This window comes from Scyliorhinus torazame, chromosome 8 (assembly GCF_047496885.1).
Source record: "Scyliorhinus torazame isolate Kashiwa2021f chromosome 8, sScyTor2.1, whole genome shotgun sequence".
Classification (NCBI taxonomy): Eukaryota; Metazoa; Chordata; class Chondrichthyes; order Carcharhiniformes; family Scyliorhinidae; genus Scyliorhinus; species Scyliorhinus torazame.
Genome location: NC_092714.1, coordinates 80,634,339 through 80,654,408, shown reverse-complemented (window position 1 = coordinate 80,654,408; position 20,070 = coordinate 80,634,339). Strand labels below are relative to the sequence as shown.

Sequence of the window (20,070 nt, the reverse complement as noted above, 5' to 3'; positions counted from 1 at the left end):
GCATTGTAATCTGAATGGTTCACGACCGTTTTCACCTCACATTTTTATCCAATGTCACACTGAGGGGATGTGGAGGAAGGGATGGATCCAGCTGTTACATGATTTGCTGACCAGGACCTTGATATTTTGGTGGAAGAACTCGAGAAGAGGGGAACAGCCTTCCATCCTGCTGTCCATAGTAATACTGCTGCAGCAACCAATAAGGCCTGGATTCAAACACTGTCTGTGGTGAGCACAGCAGGGGACCATCACTGCTCCTGGATTCATTGCAGGAAAAGGTTGAATGACATGTTGTTTTGGGGAAAAGGTGAGCAGCTTGGCTCATTGACACAGAACTTAACAAAAGGATTACACCTGCACACTGCAGCCCAGGTGCAACAGATACCTCTACTTCAGCGCTGAGGCCTATTTGTGTACACCACTCATGTAGATTGTTGGTGTTTTTCCCACCCAGTGATGCCAATAAGGTTGCTCTGTTTCGGTCCCAACAGCGTCGCCAATACGGTGGGTATTTCTATTTATCTTAGTGAACCACAAGCCTTCCCTTATATCGATCAAATGACCACACAACCAGTTAGTCAGTTGAAAAGATGGTTTATTTACACACAAGAGTTATCTCCACATGCAAACACAATATCTGCTATGAGTTAAACTACACCTATCAGCTACAATAACCTTACTTAACCTCAGGGCGACCGGCACTGTGCAAATGGATAAGGCCTTTATCTGGATTTCACTCAGCTGATTCGAAGAAAGTGGCTCTGTCTCTGCTGGGCTCATCAGTCAGGTAGCGATCGTTGGTCTTGAACTTGGCTGGCTGTTCCTGCTACAATTGTGTTGGCACAGGCCGGATCCAAAAGAGACAGTGCTCTCTTTTATCCCTCTGGGATTTCGCGCTCTTTGGGGCGGTCCTTAACCTTGGACCCAATAGTTCAACAGGGCTCTGATCACGGTCTTCGATTTCGGCCAATAACGGGGCGGGTGCCTTGGTAGCTGAGCGGGTCCTTAGCGGTCATTGACCTTGGTAGTTGGGCTTTCTGATTAAGGGGAGTGGCACCGATCAATCTGTGGCTGTACCGGTTGCTTGATTGGAGTTCTATTGTCTTGGGAAATGCAAATATTGTTCAGTAAAATGCAAACGAGCGGGGGTTTCGATCAGGTCTGGTTACCTGTGTTTTAGATACACATAGGCTCTGTATCAGTCTGAGGCCTGGGTTGGCCATAATTCCCATGGTCCTTTGCAGGTAGCCATCTTAGATGGCTACATTATGCACACAACACATGGGAATAAGCACTGATGCAGTGAAGAGAAATTTCCCTCCATGTACGATATATCAGGCTAATATAAATGTCTTGGGAGATCAAAAAGACGAAAAAGATGCCATGAAGATGTTCCAGACTGGGGTCAGCCTGGCTGAGGTACATCCATCCTGTGAAACAGATGATCATGAAGATTGCCAGGATGCCTGAACAGCTGTCTGTTGGTGATGGTGAATCACCATTCGCAGTAGATACAGGTAGTATTTAAATCACCTCAGCACATGATGGCAATGGTAGAGTTCATGGTATCAGTTAGTTCAAAGAGCACAATGGAATGTTGGCATGAGAGGGACTACAACAATGGGATTGGACCATAAGGGCAAAGTGAGCCTGAATAAGGTAATGCCGTACATCACACTGTACTTTCACAATGAGATGAGATGTACCTAAATACCTCTTGTGTCCAGGTCCCAGTTCTGCTCCCTCACCCTCCCCAGGCACATCGTCCCTCTGGAAAGAGGGAGAAGAGATATCTGAGGAGGCAGTGTCACATCTGACTAGCCCATCCTCTGTCAATTCAGATACCAACACATCAGAGGGAAGTTGTATGCGTGTGGAGACTGTGGCACAGGGGCACTACATCTGAGTGCAGGAAGAGGTATCTGAGAGAGGGAAGTCGCAATGATGCTCCAACTGGGCAGGAACAGGGGGCCTCAGGAGTCATCTCTTGGGGCACACTGTTTGGAAACTCAGCATCAGATGTGTCAACATTTGGTAGAGTTCCCTGAGGCAGTGGGAGTTCCAGGACTGCGAATGAAGAAGGGCATCACTGTGATCACGGCTGCCCATGCAGAGAAACGGAGACTGCAGTCTGAAAGAGGTTCCCTATGGGTGCTTGGACAACGAGGCAGGCCACTAGGCAACACTTAGGAGTGTTTGGGTGTGAAGGCCATTATCTCGTCTAGAGCACTGTGGGTTCATTGTGGTTACATCTTTCACATTGTATACAGCACATTTAAGCACATTTTTAATATATTCACTTACACTTGTAATGATTCTGTGCACTTGTGCACACAGATTTCAAAAAGAATGGTAACATTATGAAGTGGGCGGCACGGTGGCACAGTGGTTAGCACTGCTGCCTCACTGCGCCAGGGATCCGTGTTCGATTCCGACCTTGGATGACTGTGTGGCGTTTGCACATTCTCCTCATATCAGCATGTGTTTTCTCCTGGTTTCCTCCCAAAGTCCGAAGAGGTGCAGGTTTGGTGGATTGGCCATGCTAAATTGCCCCTCAAGTGTCCAAAGGTTAAGTGAAATATTGGAGTTGCGAGGATAGGGCGGAGAAGTGGCCCTGGGTGGGGTGCTCTTTCGAAGGATCGTTCCGGACTCGGTGGGCCGATTGACCTCCTTCTGCACTGTAGAATTCTATGAAGGTGGTTCTTACCAGTGATAACCAGTAATAATGAGGGTGGCAAGCTGAGGTCCGTCTCAACATGTTGCCAACAGGGTCAAGGTTGTCGACTGATGTGATTCAACAGAAAATGAAGAAGCAGTCCAAAGTATGACAAAAAAAATCGGATCTCATAGATAATCTACTCATGCGTTTCAAAACACTGCTGGATTTGCTCCATAATTACAAATTAAATTTGCTGAAAGCTACAACTGTTTTTTCACAACATAAATGGTCCAGCAAAGACATTCAATCTCATAAGCCCAGGACAGGTACAGTTGGAACTGTGAAGCCTCATTTCATAGAATCCCTGGAATCTATAGAATACTTACCGTGCAGATAGAGGCCATTTGGCCTGAAAGAGCACCCTACCCAAGGCCATTTCCATGCCCTATCCCTGTAACTCAACCTAACCTGCACATCTTTGAGACTAAGGGACTAGAGACTAGTGTTAACCTGCACAACTTTGTACTTTGTGGGAGGAAACCAGAGCACCCAGAGGAAACCCACACAGACATGGGGAAAATGTGTTAACGCCACACAATCACCCAAGGTGGGACTCGAACGTTGATCCCTAGCCCTGTGGGGCAGCAGTGCTAACCACTGTGCCAATCAATAGTTTCTGCAAGTAATTCTGCAAATTTAAAAAAAAAAATCAAACTAACTTTCTTTAATTTGCTTTATTTCTCTTTCTGTATCTAATTTGGTTCTAATTTACCTCCATTTCCTTCTCCGTTTCATCTTCAATGCTTGAATTAAATTGGTTAAGGAGCTAGACTATCGGTCCTATCATTCACCAAGATCCCAGACACAGTTAATAACCCACAAATTCTAGCAATTTTGGCACAAAATTAATTGGGACTGAAAGGCGAGGGGAAAACAAAAATCAAATCATACTATTCAATTCAATTCAAAATGACTAGCTCCAGCAAATTTGGGGCCAATATCTTACTCAAAATTTTAAGAACCACATTTGGAAGAGATCAGCTGTCTTACCCAACATTCATAGCTTTAGTTATATCTCTGCATGTAATGTCTTTCCCATTACTTTCAATATGTAGAATGAAATGAAAGATGCATAATAACATACTTTACTCATACATGGGATTGCACTAAGCTTCACTTGACTATCACTGGCTCAATCAAATGCTGCCCATGTCCCGAAGTTCCTCATTTGTGTTCCTGGTCCTATAAAATGAGAATTGTTTTCTTTGTTCTCTCTCTCCAAACAAATCTTCATTAATTCAGGCGTCACATGATTTACTGTGATGCCATTTTGATGATTTAATCCTTAAAATAGATTTTTTTTTTCTGGCTGCGAGAAGGAAGAAATCATTGATTTGATATCAACATTGCACCATAAGCAGGCCGGTGTCCATGATCAGAGGCAGCTCATATACAGGGTTTATTTTTACATGAGCTTTGGATACAAAATCTAACAATCTGACATGGGCACATGAAGCGTAAGCAACAGCATGCAAGTTGAACTGCCAAGCTATACGGTAAGAAACCGTAACTACAGAGGCGTGCATCAATTAGCTCTATTGGCATTACCAGATTAAGCTTGGTATGTTTGCAAAATACATAATTTTAGGATTTTTAAAAAAAGCTTATTTGTGCTATCAATATTACGGATAGCTATTTCAGAATGTAAAGTTATATCTAAAAAGCCACTTATCTCTCAAGTCTAAAATACTGTTTTCCTCGGATCAAACTACATTCCAAAATATACTTCATTGGTAATCTGACTTCATGCTTGTATTCATGTATTCATGCTTGTATACATAAATTTGCCAAACAAATTAATCACGGATTGAATGGTCATGCTATAATCTATCACAGCTTTTATATGTTAAAACATTACAATTTTCCAAAAGCAATGTTTAAACAATCATACTGGTAATTTGTGCACAAAATCATCAGTCTATCTTTCAGTTGTCTAAATGATAAATTCCAATTTAGCACAAATTATTTGTAATTGTTTTAACACACACAGATACCTTGGATGTCTGTTGACTTTTGCATCTTTCAATTTCGGATGGTGCATTATTTAACATGATCAGATATTGCTGGCACTGAATTATGGAGGCCAGGTCTCAGGCAAAAGATGTTTTGAGAAAGGGGTTTTGATTTATTTAGCGAATGCAAATTCCCTAAGCCAAGGAGTTTCTTCCAGTCCTACTGTTTTGAGTGCGCATAAGGCCTCCGCCAAGTCAGTGGATTGGATATTCTTCTATAATGTAGTATATAGTTTGCTCTCTCCCACAGGCACATAGGTGGCTGACACTAATGCCCCATTTGTGGAGGTTGGCCAGACAGGGGCCATGGCAGGTCCTGAACCTGTTAAGGGTGGACCATTCTTTCCTTTGAAGGTGAGACCAGGTACTTGTTTGTCACATCCAATGACTATTACATTGGCAAATAACTTTAACAGTATATTTTAAGGCTATCTCTACGCACCCTTACGTATTGTAGCATTAATGCTGTTTATTATATTGGTCAATATTATAAGTGCTCCTTTTAAAATAAACATTTTAATGTTTTCTTACCCTGTGATTAGCTGCTGTATAAAATAATTTATGCAGCTAACAATACTAGTCAGAGATTTAAGACTTCCATGCTGCAGATTTAATTTGTAGTACTATGTACGTGCATGGTGTATGGGGCAGAGGCGGCATGATGGCTTAGTGGTTAGCACTGCTGCTTCACAGCTCAAGGGACCCAAGTTCAATTCCGGCCTGACTGTGTGGAGTTTGCACTTTCTCCCAGTGTCTGCGTGGGTTTCCTCCGGGTGGTCCGGTTTCCTCCCACAGTCCAAAGATGTGCAGGTTAGGTGGATTGGCCATGATAAATTGCCCTAGTGTCGAAAAGATTAGGTGGGGTTACTGGGTTACAAGGATAGGGCAGAGATGTGGGCTTAAGTAGGGTGCTCTTTCCAAGGGCTGGTGCAGACTCAATGGGCTGAATGGCCTCCTTCTGCACTGTAGGGATTCTATGGGCTTTTGAATTTGTGACTTATGTTGTAAAATTACATTTATTTGGCAGTACATAGTTAGACTTCACCTTTTTGGCACATTTATGGCTTAAATGATCAAATCATACTATACATCGCCTTAGTGATGAAGTTTAATTGGTATGATTCATGAATTTTGGGGTATATTGCAAAGAAAGTCTTAAGCGACATCTCTTAATGCTGTGATGTAGCTTTAAGAAATAATGCGTGGGTCATTTGGGAGTGAACTCAAATTACAGCTAGGACATATTTACACATTTGGGCTCTTGCAAGTCTAGCTCAACAGCAAAGAGAAGCCAAAGTTACAATCATGGCCAGAAAGGTAATCCAAGGACTAGATGATACAGGCCCCAATCAAAGGTACAAATTACAGTTTAGAAGTTTGAAGGGACACACAGGCTACAAAACTAGCCTCAAAACTAATTGGCTAGAAGAATGGCCCTGGACGTCGAGTGTTCCAAGGACATACAGTTAGATGTAAAAAAAAAATAAGGTTAATTGTTTGACCAGCCATTATCCCATCACAGAATCTGATGACCTATTTGTCCGGCAATGGAAGGTTAGTTGCATATGAATGGCATAGCTCTGTTCTATTGTAGAATAGGGAGTGGGAAATCAGACAGCCAAGATAAGGATAATGGATTTAAGTCTGGCCACCTCAGTGGAGAACTTTAGTTTGAGGGTGTGGGGGGGAGCTTAGAGTGAGAGAGAAAGAATCTGTTCTGAACAGTAAGAGGCAGAAGGCTGTGGAAATCGATCAGAGCGGTCATGACATTTGCCGCCGATCAGGCTTAGAAAAGGGTTCTGAACAAATGTCCCTAACAGAAGAAAAATTGCTTTGTAAATGCAAGTATTGCCTTGCCCTGTCTGTGTAAACGGCATGGTTATTTAAAGTGATGTTTAATGAGAACTAGTGTGTTAAGGTTAAGAAACTGCATATGATCTGTTAGTGGCAGAGCTGAAGTAAAAGTATAAATATTGAGTTTTTTCTTTTGTTCTAATAAAGTTTGTTTATAAAATAACCAAGCCCTATTTCTTATTTTAGCACTCCTGGAATGAATCAATCTTTTCCCTCCGTCATAAAACGTAAAAAGGTTATGGCATCTGGTTCAGTCTCTTAGCGACTGTTGAGAGCTGACCAGGCATCCGTCACATCCAATAAATGTTGGTTTACTTTAGTGATTGTCTTTTTTGCCAACATTGTTATTCCTCAACAGGAACTCTGGGTTCTCTGGGGTTTAGTACAAGTCCAAATCTCTACAATATTCAATCCAGCTTCATGACATGAAACTGTGCTATCTTAAGTTGGTCTCAACTGGTACAACGATAGTTATCTGCTCTATAAATCCATCATCATCATAGCGTCTCCATTCAGAGGGGACACAACTGTATTCCTGGTTCTGTGATTCTATTCTAATCACCAACTGAGCTGGCCAATAGGCCATTTTCTGCCATTTTTATGATGTGGATCCAAATTCATTTTTGGCAATAATCAACTGATAAATATGTATCCAATCTACAGTAATTCTATGTTTCTCCTATAGGTTTAATAGTTAGCAAAGCTTCTGACTGAGACTGCTAACAAGCTTGAAATATCACACCAAATTGAATTACAAGTTCCTGTCAGAGAGACAGGTAAGAGTGTTGAAATGGGCCCAGAGCAAAGGCACCTGCAATATATATATGTATATAGAATGTATATCATTTCTGAATACATATTGTTTTCGAGGTTGCACTAACAATGTATAATCCTAGTTAAAAATGAAGTATAACAGCTTGTGAGGCTTCATGGGGTTTAGCTCGCTGATTTGGCCACATTCTTGCAGAGAGTCAGTTTACACAGACACACAAAAATAGCTAATTTAGCAGAACTTCCCTTATCAACCACCCCAGGCAGCTGCTTCTGAGAAACTGTTAACAATGTGACCAGTTCACGAGGTTAAGATATGGGAGTGTTGAGCTTGTGATGTATAAGCAAGTCCCAAGGACAGTTGATAAGGGGTAGCTGTCCATGAGCTGATCATGCAGCTCCATCATGCCTGGTAACGAATTTAATTGGATCTACAAGTAATATATGTAATCTATAATTATTACGATTGGATTGTGTCCAGCCAGAATAGGCTGTGTATCTGTATAAAAATTGATGATTTGCTTTGTTCAGTGGAGAAGCGCAGGGTGTGCCCAGCAACTTGCTCCCTGCCGGTGTTAGAACAATAAAGTGGTTGGTGTTTGGAGCAGACCCAAGTGTCGAGTGATTCTTTCGGACTCATTCCCGCTAACAAAGAGTTAATGATTTCTAAAATGCCTTGTGTTTCAGGACTGCAAGAAAGCAAGCTGAATATGGTATTAGATGGATTAGATGAATGACATGGTATTAGATGGATCTTTCATTATTAAATGGAGAGAAATTTGGTGAGTTCGTCAGCTCTAGTGGAAGCCAAATTCGAATCAGTCGGTGCACACGAGAACCAGTCTGATCGCTGTGAACTGAAAAGGACTCAATTCCTTTCAAGTTATTTATTAACATGTAAATAAACCATTCACCTTCATATCTAGCGTAACGTGCTTCATTTGCATTAGCATCTTCATCATCTTCTAGTGGGGCATATCCAGATCCTACAACACAAAATAGAAACTAAAACTGGACAAAACAATCTCATTAGCAATCATGTGCATTACTACCAACATGAATGAAAGAATAAATGTGCATTTATAAAACCCCTTTCATGTCCTCAGGATATCCCACGTAGTTTCATATCCAATAGATTGTTTTGGAAATGTAGTTATTAGAAGCAAACATGATGCAGGATCGTACCAAGCATTCTCTCCCACCTAGAACCATAAAAGTCCAACAAGGCAGAAGGAAGCCATTCGGCCCATCGAGTCTGCACCGACCCTCTGAAAGAGCACCCTATCTAGGCCCTATCTGGAGGAAATTGTGATCGGAGGGGTGAGGCCATGGGGGGGTGGGGGGAGATGGGGGATTGAAAACAAGGGTGAGAATGTTAACGTCAATTAACCAGGGGTCAATGCAGATTAGCAAGCACAGGGGTTTGGGTCAATTTTGACTTGGTGCATGTTAAGTCATGAGCAGCAGAGTTTTGATGATTTCAACTTTATCAAGGATAGAATGTGGGAGGCCGGTCAGGAGTGCTCTATAATAGCTTAGTCTAAAGGTATCAAAGCAGCATGTGAGCAGGGAGAGAGTCAGGCGATACTACATTGATGGAAATAGGTGGTCTTAGTGATAGCACAGATGTGTGGCTGAAATCACATCTCGGATTAAAATATGACGCCAAGTTTGCAAAGAGTCAGTTACAATCTCAGACAGTTGCCAGGGAGAACGGCGGTGTTTGCAGGAGGGACTACAGATAACGGCATTGGTCTTGTCAATAATTAATTGGAGGAAATTGCTGATCATCAGAGCAGAATGCCAGACAAGCAGTCTGACCAATTAGAAACAGTGAGGGAATTGAGTGAGCTGGTGGTGAGGTACTAGTGATGCTGCCATATGTGTACCCGTGAAAACGAAAAGTGTACTCTCAGATGATGTTGCTAAGGGTTGGCACATAGATGAGAAATAGCAGAGAGCCATGGATAGATGAGAACCCCAGAGGTAGTGATTTGGGAGGAGGGGAAGAGAAGCCACTGCAAGCGACACTCTGACTACAATTTGATAAATAAAAATGTGCCAAGTGCTCACCATCCTGAAAATTCAGGCCAAGGGGTTGGGGGAAGTTTGGCACTCTCCACTGAAAAGGAAATCCATGCTGGATCAATTTTTAATTTTAAATCTGAGATTGATATGGATTTGTGGAAATTAAAGGTATTAAGGAATATGGGACAAAGGCCCATAGAGTTAGGACACAGATTAACCACGGTCTTAATGAATGTTGGAACAGGCGTGAGGGACTAAATGGTATAGCTCTTGACCCTTTCTTCCTATCACAGAATCTCTACAGTGCAGAAGGAGGCCATTTGGTCCATCAAGTCTGCACGAACCCTTGGTAATAACACCTTACCTAGCATCCACAACCTCACCCTATCTCTGTAACCCAGTAAACTCAGCTAACCATTTGGAATCTAAAGGACAATTTAGCATGGCCATCTAACCATCTTTGGGCTGTGGGAGGAAACCAGAGCACCCAGAGGAAACCCACACAGACACGGGGAGAACGTGCAAACTCCACACAGTCACCCGAGGCCAGAATTGAACCCAGGTCCCTGCCGCTGCGGGGCAGCAGTGCTAGCCACTGTGCCACCATGCCACCCATCGATTTTACTTTTATTTTTTAAAAAGCCGCATTCCTGCCTGATGCTCGAGAAACATACTTTGATCTCATGCAGTGCTTATTAACAGCAATTAGTCTGAACAGCATTAAAGAGATAATTTTACTTCGCATCAGAATATCAGAAATTACATAATGCAGCATGCATTTTAAAATTCTCATTCTTGCTTTCTAACCCTCCCATGGTCTCAGCCTTCCCCATGTCTGTAATCTTTGCCAGCTCCTTCAAATTACCTACACTTCTCCAATTTTGGCTTTTCTGCTTTTAGACATCCTCCTTTTAGACACTCCTTAAAACCTACTTTTCTGATCAAGAATTTGGTCATCTGCCCTACGCAGCTTGGTGTCATACTTTGTTTGATGAAAATGAAATGAAAATGAATTGAAAATCGCTTATTGTCACAAGTAGGCTTCAAATGAAGTTACTGTGAAAAGCCCCTAGTCACCACATTCCGGCGCCGATTCGGGGAGGCTGGTACAGGAATCGAACCGTGCTGCTGGCCTGCCTTGGTCTGCTTTCAAAGCCAGCGATTTAGCCCTGTGCTAAACAGCCTCATAGATGACGCTTCTGTTAAGCACACCTCAAGATGTTTTGTTATGCTATATAAATACAAGTTGTTTAGAAGTTCAGTGAGGCCTGGAAATCCACTTTGCTCTTAAAAGTTAGTGATAGATGGTTTAATACTTATAAATCTGACCCTTTCACAACTTGCAAAGGATTAGACTTCTGGGAATCAAATGATTGTCATCCAAACTTTCCAGGAGTAGTTTATTATGGACTGGACTGTGGCATTTACATGCATTTATGCAGCTCTTTTCACAACCTCACAATGTCACAAAAATGCTTCAAAGCGAACAAAATACGGTTGAAATGTGTTGATGTTATAATCCATAGAAACCCAAGTGTAGAACATAGAATATAGAACAGTACAGCACAGAACAGGCCCTTCGGCCCTCGATGTTGTGCCGAGCCTTGTACGAAACCAAGATCAAGCTATCCCACTCCCTGTCATTCTGGTGTGCTCCATGTGTCTATCCAATAACCGCTTGAAAGTTCCTAAAGTGTCCGACTCCACTATCACAGCAGGCAGTCCATTCCACACTCTAACCACTCTCGGAGTAAAGAACCTACCTCGCACATCCCTCCTATATCTCCCACCCCGAACCCTTATAGTTATGCCCCCTTGTAACTGCTACATCCACCCGAGGAAATAGTCTCTGAACATCCACTCTATAGGAGACCATTTGGCCCGCAGAGTCTGCACCAACCCTCCGAAAGGGCACTCTACCTAGGCCCACTCCCCCACCTATTCCCAAAACCCCGCACAATTGGCCAATCCAACTAAGCTGCACATCTTTGGACTGTGGGAGGAAGCCGGAGAACCCGGAGGACATCCACGCAGCCACTGGGAGAGCACACAAACTCCACACCATATTGCAGCCCTCCGTCAGTGCCACACTGGAGTATTTTCTGAGCACACAGAAGTTTAAAAAGTATTAACAGTAAATCAGCAGAACTGAATTATGTATTTAAAAAAGCATACTGGCAATGAAGTTCATGTAGTGTTTAAATACATAATCATGATTTTTATTGATGTATCCAAGGACATTATAAGTAATGGAATGATTTCCGGTTGTGGCTATGCCTAGGTAGGTCGCACGTTCGGCAGCGCCCGCCGAGAACGGACTTTTGGGCTCTTCAGAGGGGCCCCAATGGCAATTGTTCGACGGCTTCCAGTGTGGGAAGGTGACAGCAAGGTCCCCCCGTCAGTATATGGATTGGACCAGGAGTGGAACGGTTAAAAAAGTGATCCTGGTGCAGCGGAAAGTGCGAGGGACGAAAAGCAAGATGGCGGCGGGTGGAGACCAAGCAGCGTGGGCGCAGTAGTCGCAGGAGTTTCTTAAACGCTGCTTCGAGGAGCTGAGGACAGAAATGCTGGCGCCAATGAAGGCGGCAATTGAGAAGCTTGTGAAGACCCAGAAGGCCCAAGGGGCGGCGATCCAGGAGGTGCTGCAAAAAGCCTCGGAGAACGAGGACGAGATCTTGGGCCTGGCGGTGAAGGTGGAGGCGCACGACGCGCTGCACAAGAGGTGGGCGGAAAAATTTGAGGACCTGGAGAATAGGTTGAGGAGGAAGAATCTTCAGATTCTGGGTCTCCCTGAAGGAGTGGAGGGGCCCGATGCCGGGGCATATATGAGCACGATGCTCAATTCGCTGATAGGCGCGGGAGCTTTCCCGAGGCCCCTGGAGCTGGATGGGGCTCATCGGGTCCTGGCAAGGAGAGCCAAAGCCAACGAGCCGCCAAGGGCTGTAGTGGTGAGGTTCCACCGCTTTGTGGACAGAGAGTGTGACCTGAGATGGGCCAAAAAAGAGCGGAGCAGCAGGTGGGAGAACACGGAGATCCGAATTTACCAGGACTGGAGTGTGGAGGTGGCTAAGAAGAGGGCTGGTTTTAACCGGGCTAAGGCGGTGCTCCATCGGAAGGGGGTGTGTGGTGTTGGGTGCTCTGGTGCACAGATGAGCCAACACAGTTGTATGTGGTACAACTCTATTTTATTTTAACTCTTATATACAGTTTGTTCTGGATACTCTGCACGTGCTGTCTCCCTGAGTGTGTCGTGCAACAGGTCTGTCCTTGTCCTTGTCTCCAGCTAATACTGTCCACCAGGTGTCGTGTTTGTGCTTTTATATGGTTCCTGTCTTTGTCTGTGATTGGTTGTGGTGTTGTGTGTTCTGATCTGTCTGTTGGTGTGTCTATCATGATGTGTGTGTTTGAATATCATGACATCCCCCCTTTTTACAAAGATATGTGCCTACGTGGTTATAAATATAATCGTCTCGTGAGTGCATCTAAGAGTGTGTGTGTGTGTTGTGCACAGCATGTGTATATGACGTAACTATTTACATGGGGCGATGTCGGGTGCGTCACACTAACAAGGTTGTAGCATAACAAAACATGAATGCGAGGAAAAAAAACAACTTGAACAGTGGTCCGGTCAGACGATCTCTGGAACGATAAACAACAACAGGTTATAATACAGCAGTGTTTAACTTTTTGAACGTATGAACAGCGTTATAAGTCCAGTCTAATGGGTGACCGCCTCAAGAATAGGCTGGTCCTCAAGCCAGTTCAGCTGTGGAGATTTGGGTTCACACTGGTTCACATTGGACTGTTGGAGGTGATGCTGTTGCCGAAGTCTCTACTTTTCCATTTGTTGTACTTCGTGCAGTGCTTGGTTTTCCATTCGTGCAAATATAACATTCAACATCTTTGTTGGTGTTGCCTTGGCTGTGGTTTGGTTTATTAAGTTTTTTGTTTGCTGGCCAGGTGAATATTGTAGCGCGTTCTAACAGCCTGTAACACAGTTCCTTCGTGTATTTCTATGAGCTGAGATGTTACTGTAGTTAGTAAGGCCTTAATTATCTGCAACTGAACACCTTCGTCGGTTCGTGGTCCTTGAGAACAACCACATATTGTCTCTATAATTCTATCAATTAATTTCTGTAAACAGTCAGATGATGTGCTGACTATGCGGGGACATTTCGACTGAAATGCCAACTCAAAAGGGAGAAAATACTTGTCTGCTTCAATAAAGTTTGCCCTGGATTTGGCAGGTGGCAAGGTCCCAGAAACAGCCTTAGCTTCTGCATGGGGAGGATTTTAGCTGCTGTGGCCTGGTCACGGGTGGCGATGGAAGGGGCATGATCCGTGGCATCTCCACGAAGTCATCCTTGGGAACCAGTGGAGGATCCGGTGTGTGCGTACGGTTCAGTTGCGAGCGTGGAAGGCGGCGCAAAGCTCGCTGATTGCGCCTACGCACCAATCCATCCGCCCTGCATACCAGGAACAAGGTGGAGTCTTTTTTCTTTTTATGTTTGTGGTGGACGGCATCTTGTAGCCGATGGGTCGTTGCCATTGAAGAAGCACCATCACTAATGTCATGCAAGGCGATGAATGTGCCAGATGTGGAAGTTGGCCGAGACCGTGCACGCTGGTTCCGGCCACCTGCTGTGCCGGAAGGGCGACTTCGCAGAGAAACGTCGAAGCATGTCGCCTCGGAGAGAGAATTGTCACTCGCATCAACGTCTGGCGTTGGCGCGAATTGGTGTGTCCGTCTTGGACCGCCGGTGCTGGTCGCCACTGCCGACCCCGTGGGACTGCCACGCGATCCATTCCCTGTCGCCGTGGCATCCGCCGTCACCCTGAGCGTGCCATCACCGAGGCCGCGACACCGCCCGTCCGGAGCAAGGTCTGCCGTACGCGAATCAGAGTCGGCGCTTGGCTGCTCCCCATCTGGAGTCCGGTCTGCCTTCCGTCGATGCTCCCGTCTGGAGTCCCAACAGGTTCACTGGAGGCAGCCGAGATTCCCTGAAGCTGCACTTCTGGAGTCGGAACATGCAGGAATGCACCAACCAGTGGAGAGGCTCGAGCCATCGAGGATGGAAGCGGTGCGCCACCACCGCAGCCGTCAGTGGTCCCACCGTGATCGTCGAGTGCCTCGGTACGCACTAGGCGAGGTCTGCCGCCTTGCACCTTTTGCATGGGAAGTGGGATGCTGTCGTCACTCGTCTCACATCCCGTGGATAGATCCTCATTAGCAGCTTGCTGTTCACTAGGGTTGGGTAAATTGTCAGAGTTTTCATCTGGTGGTGCACACCATGTCGGTGGACTGTCATTGTCTTGCCGTTGTCCTTCATTTGGGCTTTTCTTCTTTGGAATTTTAAATCTTCCCCCAGACATTGCAGAACCTTGTTTATTACCCCCAAATTCTCCCATATATATGGTCTCGAATATAGGATCCAATGTTTCGATCGACATTGTACTATTTTCCAAAGAACATTCCGTTTCACTTTTCTTCTCAGGTACCTCATATGTATCTTTGTCTAATGTACATGCCTTCATGGTCTCTGGGTCTGATTTTGCTGGGACTGGCATGGTCACAGTCTCTCTTTTACTGTTCTCAATTGCCCACATTATACTCCCCATACATAACTGCTTAATCACTGGGGTTAGTGTGGTACAATGGATGCGGGTTTTAAATTCGTTATCTGGCGACTCGATGTCGGTGTCCTCAGGATTCTTGCTCCAATGTTCTGCTCATTTATCAGTGGAGTGTGTTTAGATTCAATGCAGTTAATGTTCCCCTCAAGGTTTGAAGAGTTATTACTGACTAACTGCTGGTCTCCGAAGTTGGGACTCTGCGGTGTTGAGTTGAAGGGAGACATTTGTCCCTGCTGTAGGTATGATTCAGGTTGTGTTATTTCCATTAACTGAGGATCAATGTCTTGTCCATTTTTTTTTTCGTACTAAAACACTGGCAATTCTCAGTCTGCTCCTTGCAAGTTAAACATACAGGTAATTTCTTTAGCAAATCCTCAGTATCCTTCTGTGACCGTGCAGCATTATTAATCTCTGTTCGGCTACAATGATTCTGAAGGTCAGCGCATGAACCTTTTTCCTTCGGGCTTGGAAGAGGAGATTCCTTTGGCTTGTCTTCAGTTGGGCTTGAATAGTCATCAGCGCTGTGCCCTTCATTGTAGCATGAGAGACCATCATGGTCATGCTGCTGTGCAGTGGAGCGTGGTAGGCTGTCATAGCCTTCGTGCTGTTCACGTGAGCATGGCAGATTTGCATCGTCTGCCGCTGGTTGGTCAGGAGAGGTTGCTAGACCCTCATGGTCTTGTTCCTGCAAGGACTGCGCATCGGAGTCAAGCGTTTTTTCTTTTGTGGAGTCTGTCCACGAGCTCTCTGTGGAGGCTTGTGACTCTGGAGTCACTTCTTGTTCATGCAAGGACTGCACTCTGGAGTGTTGCATGTCTTCTTTCATAGAGTCGGGAACGCTGAGCGGGACGTGGACCACGCTCTGTGTGGCAGCAGGGCGCTCTCCGTGGGCTTGCACCGCTCCCTGTCTGTTAATGTCAGGCTGCAGCATCATCCGGCACTGATGAGTTGGGACGTCATATCTGCTGGGTTGAAGATCTTCAAATCCGAAAAATGAATCCGCATCTGCGTCGGATTCAATGTGGGGGCCGCCAATGTGCAACACGAAAGGTTCGTCCGAGTCATAGTCGTATAGGACCACGGAGCTATCATTGGACTTGCGAGGTCCCGAAACACTGTAAAGATCATCATCAAAGTATTCGAGGTCGGAATCATCGGCTTGTGCGTAGGTAACTGCTTGTCGGAGGGTTCTTCGGAGGTCAAATTCATCTCCTGGGTCAATTTGCGGCAATGTGCTGTCATTCCAGGTGAGGGAAGGTTGTTTTACAGCTTTAACAGATTTTTGTTTTTTTGATTTGGGACGTTTCCCTTTTAAATTGGTGCGGTCTGGGGCCTCTGACATCCTGACGCTCGGTATGTAGCACGTAGGAAGCGACTGCGCATGCTCAGATCGCTGTTCCTTTACCGATGGCAGTTTTCTTGACTGCGCATGCGTAGCATCTCGCGCATGCGCAAATGAAACTTCCGGTTCTGCGCACTGCTCGCGCAACTGTGCTAGCGTGATACCTTTAGCAAGATGGCCGCCGATCTCGACCCAGCCCTCTCTCAGGCCCGGGATTTCGGCCTCTGGGAATTCGGGCTCCGGGATCCTGGCCACGAGATGAGTACTGCCGCTTTTCTTACCTTTACTTGCCGATTGGAGTGCGTTTTCTTCACAGTACTTGGAGAATTTGTCCAGGACAGCCTGGTAATCGTACCTTTGCTGCCTCCTGAAGAACCTGAACCGTGTGAATATTTCTCTTGCCCTTGCACCGGCGATGGTGAGGAGAAATTCAATTTTTTCGCTATCATCCAGGTCTTGGAGTTCAGCTGCCACCAGGAACAATTCGAACTCTTGCCGGAATCGCCGCCAGTTTTCACGGAGATCGCCGTGGCACTGGAGCGGCTGCGGAACCGGGAGCTGTAACATTTTGCCTGGGCACTGCTGGTTGTCTGTGTACACTGAGGTATGCCGGCAGGTATCGATCCACTCCTGTACCATGTGGTGTTGGGTGATCTGGTGCACAGATGAGCCAACACAGTTGTATGTGGTACAACTCTATTTTATTTTAACTCTTATATACAGTTTGTTCTGGATACTCTGCACGTGCTGTCTCCGAGTGTGTCGTGTAACAGGTCTGTCCTTGTCCTTGTCTCCAGCTAATACTGTCCACCAGGTGTCGTGTTTGTGCTTTTATATGGTTCCTGTCTTTGTCTGTGATTGGTTGTGGTGTTGTGTGTTCTGATTTGTCTGTTGGTGTGTCTATCATGATGTGTGTGTTTGAATATCATGACAGGGTGAAGTTCGGAATGCTGCAGCCAGCGCGATTGTGGGTCACGTTCCAAGATCGGCACCACTATTTTGAAACGCCTGATGAGGCATGGAACTTTATCCAGACTGAAAAGTTGGGACTCAAACTGAGGGTTTGTCGTGGGGGGATGTTTACTGTGTTTGGGGAATGTTCTTTTTGCATTGGTGCTGGGTGGGGATGGGTGAAAGGACTTGATGTGGGGGTTGTGGGAGAGTGTGGGCGTCGGTGTTGGAGGGTCATGGCCCCGCGGAGGAAGGGGGGGGTGGAGGCCTGGGGATGGGGAGTTGGGGTAAGGCCGCAAGGAGCTGCGCTAGAGGGGGCGGGGCCGCCTCAGGAAAGTGCGGTTTTTTTCCCGCGTTAGGGAAGGATGGTGGTGGGGCCGGGGGGGGGGGGAAGGGCGGTGCTGGAGAGGAGCGCACACTGACTGACAAGGGGTGGGGGATTCTCACACTGTGGGGTCGATGGAATGGCGGGAGAGGCTGGGGTCAGCAGGAGTCAGCTGACTTACGGGAGTGTCATGGGGGGAGTAAAATCACTAGATGAGGATCTAGCGGGGGGGGGGGGGGGAGGAGGGGGGGAAATGGGTTACTGCTGCATTGGCCAAAGGGGAGCTGGAAGTAGGAGAGATAGTCGGGGCGGGAGTCCGCCGCCTGGGGGACTGGAGGCTGCGGGAGGCGCGGGCATGTGGCTGGCCTAGAAAAGAAGATGGCTAGTCGGCAGGGGGAGGGTGCACAAGTAGCCCCCCGATCCGGCTGATAACTTGGAATGTGAGGGGCCTGAACGGCCGGTCAAGAGGGCCCGGGTGTTCGCCCACTTAAAGGGACTGAAGGCAGACGTGGTTATGCTCCAGGAGACACATCTGAAGGTGGCAGATCAGGTTAGACTGAGAAAGGGATGGGTAGGGCAGGTCTTTCATTCAAGGCTGGATGCGAAGAACAGAGGGGTTGCAATACTGGTGGGGAAGCGGGTGTCGTTCGAGGCACTGAATATTGTAGTGGGTAATGGAGGTCGATATGTGATGGTGAGTGGTAGGTTGCAGGGGGTGCGGGTGGTACTGGTGAACGTATATGCCCCGAATTGGGATGATGCCGGATTTATGAAACGCATGCTGGGTCGGATCCCGGATCTGGAGGTAGGAAGCTTGATAATGGGGAGGGACATAACACGGTGCTGGACCCAGCACTGGATCGCTCTAGGTCCAGGACGGGTAAGAGGCCGGCTGCGGCCAAGGTGCTCAGGAGGTTTATGGACCAGATGGGGGGAGTGGATCCATGGAGGTTTGCCAGGCCACAGAATTTCCTTCTTTTCCCACGTCCATAGAGTCTACTCCCGGATAGACTTCTTCATTTTGAGTAGGGCGCTAATCCCGAAAGTGGAGGGAACGGAATATTCGGCCATAGCTATCTCGGACCACGCCCCGCATTGGGTGGATCTGGAGTTGGGGGAGGAGAGGGACCAGCGCCCGCTGTGGCGCCTCGATGTGGGACAGTTGGCGGATGAGGGGGTGTGCGGGCGGGTGCGGGGGTGTATTGAAAGATACTTGGAGGCCAACAACAACGGGGAGGTGCAGGTGGGGATAGATTGGGAGGCATTGAAGGCGGTGGTCAGGGGAGAGCTAATTTCCATTAGGGCCCACAGGGAGAAGGGAGAGGGGAATGAGAGGGAGAGGTTGGTGGGGGAGAATTTAAGGGTGGACAGGAGGTATGCAGAGGCCCCCCGAGGAGGGGCTACTTAGGGAGCAACGGAACCTCCAGAAGGAATTCGACCTGTTGACCACGGGGAAGGCAGAGGCACAGTGGAGGAAAGCACAGGGGGCGGCGTATGAGTATGGGGAGAAGGCGAGTCGGATGCTGGCACATCAGCTTCGTAAGAGGGAGACAGCGAGGGCGATTGGTGGAGTCAAGGATAGAGGGGGAATACGGTGCGGAGTGCGTTGAGAATAAACGAGGTGTTTAAGGACTTCTATGGGGATCTGTACAGGTCTGAGCCCCCAGCAGGGGAGGAGGGGATGCGCGATTCCTGGATCAGCTGAGGTTCCCGAGGGTGGAGGAGGAGGAGGTGGTTGGTTTGGGGGCACCGATTGGGCTGGAGGAGCTGGTTAAAGGATTGGGGAGCATGCAGTCGGGGAAGGCCCCGGGGCCGGATGGGTTCCCAGTTGAATTTTACAGGAAATACGTGGACCTGCTGGGCCCGTTGCTAGTGAGGACTTTTAATAAGGCGAGGGAGGGGGGGAACTTGCCCCGACAATGTCCAGATCGCTGATTTATCTGATCTTGAAGCGGGACAAAGATCCATTGTAATGTGGGTCGTATAGACTGATCTCGCTCCTCAATGTTGACGCTAAGTTGCTGGCGAAGGTGCTGGCTACGAGAATTGAGGACTGTGTCCCGGGGGTGATTCATGAGGACCAGATGTGATTTGTGAAGGATAGGCAGCTAAATACAAATGTGCGGAGGCTCCTCAATGTGATTATGATGCCCCCGGTGGAGGGGGAAGCGGAGGTAGTGGCAGCTATGGACGCGGAGAAGGCCTTTGATCGGGTGGAGCGAGAGTATCTTTGGGAAGTGTTGCGGAGGTTTGGGTTCGGAGAGGGGTTCATCAGTTGGGTCAGGCTGCTATATAGAGCCCCAGTGGAGAGTGTGGCTACGAACCGGTGGAGGTCAGAGTACTTTCGGCTGTACCGGGGGACGAGGCAGGGGTGCCCCTTATCCCCCTTGTTGTTTGCACTGGCAATTGAGCCGCTGGTCATGGCACTGAGGAA

At 46.9% G+C, this 20,070-nt stretch overlaps 1 protein-coding gene across 1 annotated transcript in view; it reads right to left on the bottom strand.

Moving 5' to 3' along the window:
- srpx (sushi-repeat containing protein X-linked) overlaps positions 1-20,070 on the bottom strand; it is a 110,798-nt gene that overhangs the window by 75,098 nt on the left and 15,630 nt on the right. Inside the window, exon 2 of the mRNA XM_072513888.1 lies at positions 8,271-8,342. Within this exon, the coding sequence (XP_072369989.1) occupies positions 8,271-8,342 (72 nt within the window). The remainder of the gene's footprint in view (positions 1-8,270; positions 8,343-20,070) is intronic.